This window comes from Myotis brandtii, unplaced genomic scaffold (genome assembly GCF_000412655.1).
Source record: "Myotis brandtii unplaced genomic scaffold, ASM41265v1 scaffold1656, whole genome shotgun sequence".
Lineage (NCBI taxonomy): Eukaryota > Metazoa > Chordata > Mammalia > Chiroptera > Vespertilionidae > Myotis > Myotis brandtii.
In genome coordinates, this window is record NW_005356070.1 from 68,654 (window position 1) to 76,429 (window position 7,776).

Sequence of the window (7,776 nt, forward strand, 5' to 3'; positions counted from 1 at the left end):
TAAAAAACAATCTTTATTACTTATTAGCATACCATAGAGCTCGGCTATTGGGTGAGTCACTCCATTCTTAGTGAGACATGCTCATAGACAATTATGTTTTTTGTTTTTAAACATATTTCCTTATTGATTTCGGAGAGGAAGTGAGAGGGAGAGAGAATCATTGATCGCACCTCTTGCACGCCCACTACTGGGGATTCAACCCCAAACCCATACATGTGCCCTTGGCCGGAATCGAATCAGGGACCCTTTAGTTCACAGACTGACGCTCAATCCACTGTTCCAAACTGGCTACGGAAAGGTTTAGTTTTTATTTTCAAAGAATAGTTTATTAATTTTTAGAGAGAGAAGGGAGGGAGAGAAACATTGATGGAGAGTGCCATATTGGCCAGTGACCTCCTGCACACCCACTTCTGTGGATCCAGCCCACAACACAGGCACATATCCCCGCTGGCAATCAAATCCACAACCCTGTGCTGCACAAGATAGACAAGTACTGACCCACACCGGCCCCGGTGGTATAGTCCATTTAGATAACAATTTGCAAACCTCAGTAAATTAAAACATTCATCTACTCAAAAACCAGATTATGCACTGAAATTTTGACAAAGGTAAATAACAGTTATATACATACAAGGAATTATACAAAAATGTTTGTACTAGCTGTATTAGAAATGACCAAATATTTATTAAAATGGACAAATTGATGGTGATATATGATAAGAATATCAGAAAAAAAGATGAGTTACTAGTGTAACTTTAATAAATCTCCAAGTATTCATGAAACATAAACTAAAGCAGAAAAATATTTACAACAATAAAGTTCTCTATGAAAATGGACTGTAAATCCATGGTTACTAGATAAGCTGTGAAGAACAGGGACAGATTAAAAGAGGTCATTATGCAATTACACGGAGACAGATATGGTCAGCATTATTAGATAAGCTAAGAACAGGGACAGATTAAAAGAGGTCATTATGCAATTACACGGAGACAGATATGGTCAGCATTATGACTATAAGGATGGTGGCAGTTTCATGCACATGTCAAGATTTATGAAACACTATAACACATGTAATTTACACATTATACCCATTAAAAATGGTTCAATGGTATTCTGGAAGAACAGGTTTGGCAACTCTATAGTCAATCCCTTACTTTTGCGCTCTGGGTGAGAGTCTCATCTCAGTGACAGAAAATGTAACAATGAAGAACTTTCACCCAAACCCAAAAGCCACATTCCTGGACTAAAGAAAGCTGTTGTCTCCATCTTTCTTTTGATGCCACCACCACAATGGCTCTGATGGAAACTTCTGAGAAACTACAGGAGCCACAAAACATCTTGATTATAATCAATGACAATGACTGCTCCACAGAAGATAAACATGCCTGGAGTCCCTAAGATCTGTGTCCACACAGCTCTTGTACTCTTTTCCTCAAAATAATTCCTGGATGCACAGTTAGATGAGGACCATTCCATCTAAATGGGTGCAGTCTCATCCAACAATTAGGTCAGTGTTTCTGTAGTGAAACCGTTTCCCATGAATGCGATTGTCCTCAAACCAGTGACCATCACCTGTGAAATTGTAGGCATTCGGGCACATGGCCCTCTGCAAGACCTGGGCCAGAGATTCACTTTACACGTATTAGCATCGCTTGCAAACAAGAAAAAAAACTCATGCTCCCAGACATACTTGAGGTTGTCCCAGCTATCCCCTCTTCGGAGTGATCTCTGTGTCTCAAAGCATCCATCTTCACATGAGGAGTAGAGTGTCCACAGTGTTTCCTAGGAAAATATGGGCAGCAGTGTAAATTTGCCAAAAACTGCTGAGCTAATTTCTGCACCATACTGTTCCCCCAAGAAAAAAATGTTTGAGAGCCCATAAAAGTTTTTCACCTCATCATGCTTGGAAAGCCCAGATCTCCTTATAAACTAATCTATAGAGTAAATAGAGAACACCCAAGATTAAAGAAGTCTTAGGAAAACGCCTTCATTATTTTATAAGCCAAAGAACATGAGACTGGCAGATCTTCCATTGATGACTTAGGCACACAATAAACTCATCATTACCATCTAGAGAAAGTATGTCCCTGAAAATGGCAGTTCTTCTGCAACATTATGTTTATGGAGCCAACCGTAATGAGTCCTATGTGGCAACGCATGACAGGGAAAGAAGAAAGAAATAAGGGCTCAGGGATTCCTCATTTCTGTCAACAAATTAGACAACAGACTTAACTTCCCTGGGCACATGAGGATGGTGATTGATGCCATCTGTAGAGACCTTATAGGCGGTTGAGGGGAAATACCTTCAGCAATAGAAATATGCAGTGACACAGATCTGGCAGGACATCTCTGTATGTTAGAACGTGCAACATAATTACATAGTGTTCCAACATAAAATCACAGAAACACAATAGCAAAAACACTTAATGGGAACTTTACAGAATATAGGTGATTAAATGTATGAGATACAATTCAGAAAAATGAGGATTCACAAATTTTCTGGTAGTATTTTTAAGTCCTAAATAAGAAACTACATTTCCTACACATCTAAAAAATTTCTCACATTTGTAATTTTATGCGGAGGACGAATTTAGAAATGTGGCTGAGAGATTCCTCATATTAATTGCACTCATTAGAGTTTTCTCCATTGTGAACTCTCTGATGATATAGGAGACCACTTCTGCCTTTATAAGATTTCCCACATTCACTACATTTATAAGGCTTTTCTCCTGTATGAACTCTCTGATGATGATGAAGGTGGGTCTTAGAGGTAAAAGATTTTCCACATTCATTGCATTTATAAGGCTTTTCTCCTGTATGAAGTCTCTGATGATGAGAAAGGGCAGAGCTTTGGGTAAAAGATATCCCACATTCACTGCATTTATAAGGCTTTTCTCCAGTGTGAACTCTCTGATGTTGATGAAGGATGTTCTTAGAGGTAAAAGATTTCCCACATTCACTGCATTGATAAGGCTTTTCTCCAGTGTGAACTCTCTGATGATATTGGAGACCACTGATACTTTTAAAACATTTTCCACATTCACTGCATTTATAAGGCTTTTCTCCCGTATGAACTCCCTGATGATAACGAAGTGCATTGCTCCGGGCAAAAGATTTTCCACATTCACTGCATTTATAAGGCTTTTCTCCAGTGTGAATACGCTGATGACAATGAAGGTCTCTAGTAGTGGTAAAAGATTTTCCACACTCACTGCATTTATAAGGCTTTTCTCCAGTGTGACCTCTCTGTTGATAATGAAAGCTAGAAAATTTGGTGAAATAAATTCCACATTCAGAGCACATACAACACCCACTTCCAAGATGGACACCTTTTTCCTGAATAAATGTGTGGGTGCAACTAATGTCTCTCTTACATTCTTTTCTACTGTAATAATTTTTTCTCCTTTTAAACGAAATCCCACACGTGGAAATTGCGGTTGGACTGTCCTTGGTCTGAGTAGCCTTTAGGTGGAGATGTCCTGACCCCGTAAGGACACCCTGCCCAACCTCCGCGCATGTGCAACGATTCTGGGACACATTGAAATTGCAGCTGCTTACAAGTGAGATCCTGTCCACACCTCTAGTGAAAGACTTCTCTCTCACATGTTCCTGGTGAAATTTTGCACGGAAATAAAATTGTTTTGCACACGCCCCACACCTCAACAGTATCTGTCCGTGTTGTGTTCCCTGCAGCTCCATCACGTGGAAAATGTTTCCCAAGACTAGCCCACAACTCTCACAGGGGTGACTCTTCTGGGAAGACAAGGCTACCTTGGGATTCCTTGCCTGTGACAATCTTACAGAAACCTTCTGTTCAGTCGTTGCCTCCATATTCTCTGCTCCACAGCAGCAACCTGAAGAAAAGAAACGTAGCAAAAGTGCATGTTGACCTGATAAAAACAGAATATCTTCACCTCAATTGTTATGTCACAACTGGACATGATTCCATACAATCATTTTCAAGACAAGTAAGTCAGCCTCTCAGGAAATGGCTGTTATATATAACATGGCCCAAAAGGTCACTGGATGAGGAAAATCTCACCAAGGGAGGACAGAAGCATAGGCTGGCACAAAAAGAAGAGAGGCAGGGTCTGCTCGTTATTACACCACAAATGGCTTCCTAAGGACCTTTCATGCTGGCGATATGAGTCTGTGTAAAATAATTTCAATGTGCTCAAACACATAAAATATCAATCATAGGAAAGTATGTGATGTTCAGCGTCAATATAATATGTGTGCACTCTAAAGCTCTGCAGGCATGCAACAGCATTGGAGTGCAGTAAAGCGAGATGTGTGAAACAGGTAGAAGTGCAAAGTTGAAAGAGGTTAAGGTTATCCATGGGCTGGGAATCCAAGTAGAATGATCACTATTAAAACTGAGTCATAGGCAAAGTTTCAACCTTAAGCAAGAAGAAGTAGAACTGGGTGAGGAGTGGGCAATGGTAACAAAACATTTTTGTTGTTGAACAAAATGGCTTCCTAGTTATGAACCTAAAAGAGCCCAGGCATGAAAACCACCCTGAAAGTCCTTCACCAAGGCAAGACTGCCTCTGGGTCTACCCTGTCATTGATAAAGTCATCTTTCTCCTGTGACGCACAAAAGATTTTGCCTCTTAAATCCAAGTTGAGCCACAGCATGAGATAAATGATGCAAATCTTATAAGAAAACCTAAAAACGAGGTATGGTCAGCACTGTGGTAGAAGAACAAACCACAAATGGGATCACAGGCAAAAGACCTATGTGAGTGACATCAGCAAGATGGCAGAATCAGAGATAGAGAATCTTTCCCCATCCCAGAGTAAGCAGACAGCTATCCATGAAAAAAAATCCCACAGGAAATGGGAATAAGAGTACCATGAAGACAAACAGTAATACAGAATACCAAATAAGGACAACTGCATAGAAAGGATGACAGAAAACTGGGTGAGCAAACACATTTGAAGATACCTAAGGTCAAAAACAAGGGTTAATAATAAATAAATAAATACAGCAAGGGTCAGCCCTAGCTGGTTTGCTCAGTGGATAGAATGTCAGCCTGCGGACTGAAAGGTCCAAGGTTCCATTCCACTCAAGGGCACATTCCCAGTTTGTTGTGGGTTCAGTCCCCAGTAGGGGGCATGCAGGAGGGAGCTGATCAGTGACACTTACTCATCATTAATGTTTCTCTCTCTCACTCTCTCCCCCCCTTCCTCTCAGAAATTAATAAAAATATATATTTTTAAAAAGAGGGTTAGCCCTAGCCGGTTGGGCTCAGTGGATAGAGCATCCGCTTGTGGACTGAAGGGTCCCAGGTTCGATTCAGGTCAAGGGCGCATGACTGGGTTATGGGCTCGGACCCAGCTGTGGGGAATGCAGGAGGCAGCCAATTAATGATTCTCTCTCATCACTGATGTTTCTATCTCTCTCTCCCTCCTTCTTGCTGTCTGAAATCAATAAAAATATATTGTAAATAAAAAATAAAAATAAAGGGTCAGCGATACCACTATGAGCCACGGTGCTTCTGTTCTCATTGATCCTAGTGGCCTGTTCTCCAAAAACCCGGAAATTTTTGTTTCAAAAAACCACACAATGCCCTGGCCAGTGTGACTCAATTGGTTGGAGCAGCGTCCTGTGTATTGAAGGGTCTAGGGTTCAATTCCCAGTTAGGGCACATATCAGAATGTGGGTTCCATACCCGGTTTTCAACTATGCACATGGCAGCCGATTGATGTTTCTCCCTCATTTCTCTGTCCCCATTTCCCTTCCTCTCTAAGTAAAAGAAATAATAAAGAAAGACATAAGAATTTCAGGCTAGCCAAAAACAAAAGAGATCTCAAAAAGTCTAGAGGCAAAGTAAATAACAAGACAACCTACCAAAGCTTATGTATAACATTCAGAAAATGAAGCCCTAACTGGTTTGGTTCAGTGGATAGAGCGTTGGCTTGAGAGGACTGAAGGGTCCCAGGTTAAATTCCAGTCAAGCGCATATACCGTGGTTGTGCAGGAGGCATCAGAATCGATGTTTCTCAATCATCGATGTTTCTCTCTATCCCTCTCTCTCGCTTCCTCTGTGTAAAAAATCAATAAAATATATTTTAAAAAAGAAAAGAAAGAAAATGTAATTCAAAGGAGAAATTTTATAGAGATAAATGCCTACATTGTCACAAAAGATCTCAAAGAACCTAACATGGCACCTCAGGAAACTAGAAACACAACAGGAAAGTAAACCAAAGGTTTCAAAGGAAAGAAACCATAAATATTAGAACAAACATAAATAAAAAAGAGTCAAGACAAAAGAAAGTAATACCTAAAAGGTATATTTTAAAAAAAGATATAAAAATGTGCAAGCCGTTAGCTACACTAAAGCAAAAACAAACAGAACCCAAATCTCAAATAAGTAAAAAAAAAATAATAAAAGATAAGACATTACACCTGTCACTATGAACCACAATGCATCATAAGAGATGTTGATGTTAGGAGACGACATGACCCTCCATAGAGAAATTTCTCAAGATCCCACTATGAGCTCCTGAAATTAATAAACAAACTAGAAACACAACAGGAAAGTAAACCAAAGGTTTCAAAGGAAAGAAACCATAAATATTAGAACAAACATAAATAACAGAGAAACAAGACAAAAGAAAGGAATACCTAAAAGGTATATTTAAAAAAAAAGATATAGCCCTAACCAGTTTGGCTCAGTGGATAGATCATCGGCCTGTGGACTCAAGGGTCCCGGGTTCGATTCCGGTCAAGGGCATGTACCTTCGTTGCGGGCACATCCCTTGTGGGGAGTGTGCAGGAGGCAGCTGATTGATGTTTCTCTCTCATCGATGTTTCTGACTATCCCTCTCCCTTCCTCTCTGTAAAAAAACAATGAAATATATTTTAAAAAAAGATATAAAAATGTGCAAGCCATTAGCTACACTAAAGCAAAAGCAAACAAACAAAAACCAAGCCTCAAATAAGTAAAAAAAAGAAATTAAAGATAAGACATTACACCTGTCACTATGAACCACAAAGCATCATAAGAGATGTTGATCTTAGGAGACGACATGACCCTCCAAAGAGAAATTTCTCAAGATCCCACTATGAGTTCCTGAAATTAATAAACAAGTTCAGAATCCTGTCCTGGTGGCTCAGTTTTTCAGAGTGTGGCCCTGATGCCCCAAGGTTGTGGATTTGATCCCCCATCAGGGCACATGTAGGGGACAACCAATGAATGCATAGATGGGTAGAACAGCACATCAATGCCTCACTCTCTTTTCTCTCTCTCCTTTCCTGTCTTTAAAATCAATAAATAAATGCTGCCCGGTATGTCTCACTGATTGAGCATTGACTCATGAACTAGTACAGGGGTGGGCAACCCCTGCAGGGTGGGCAACCCCTGGCACACGTGCCAAACATGGCACGCCAGTAACTTTTGCTGGCACGCAAAACCCTCTCTTACAATCTTCCATTTACAATTTTTTTGAACATTTGAATGACTTAAATGTTAAATTACAAGGAACTGGCAAGATACTTGAAGTTATGTTTGGTTACATAAAGGCTTTTGAAAAGAAACTGGAAGTTTTAAAAAGGGATGTGGATGGTGAGAGATTTAGATATTTCCCAAACCTCAAGAGGCACATCAAAACCCTCCCAAAGATGACAGAACGGACTGTCAAAGCCTTCAAAAGCTGTTTTTAAACATCATCGAGTCAACTATTGAGCAGTTCCTCTCAAGATTTGCAAAATTCAGAGAACTGGAAGAGACAGCAAAATTCATGAGGTTTCCAGACAGCATGAAACTGGA

At 40.0% G+C, this 7,776-nt stretch overlaps 1 protein-coding gene across 7 annotated transcripts in view; it reads right to left on the bottom strand.

The window, feature by feature from the left end:
- The window catches only part of LOC102262868 (zinc finger protein 883), a 61,470-nt gene that overhangs the window by 13,167 nt on the left and 40,527 nt on the right, over positions 1-7,776 (bottom strand). Inside the window, exon 3 of one of the 7 annotated variants that reach the window (XM_014536813.1) lies at positions 1,436-3,855. The exons of the other annotated variants lie outside the window; for them this stretch is intronic. Coding sequence (XP_014392299.1) covers positions 2,621-3,855 — 1,235 coding nt within the window. The 3' untranslated portion in view covers positions 1,436-2,620. Of the gene's footprint in view, positions 1-1,435; positions 3,856-7,776 lie in introns of those variants that run through there. 7 annotated transcript variants of the gene reach the window in all.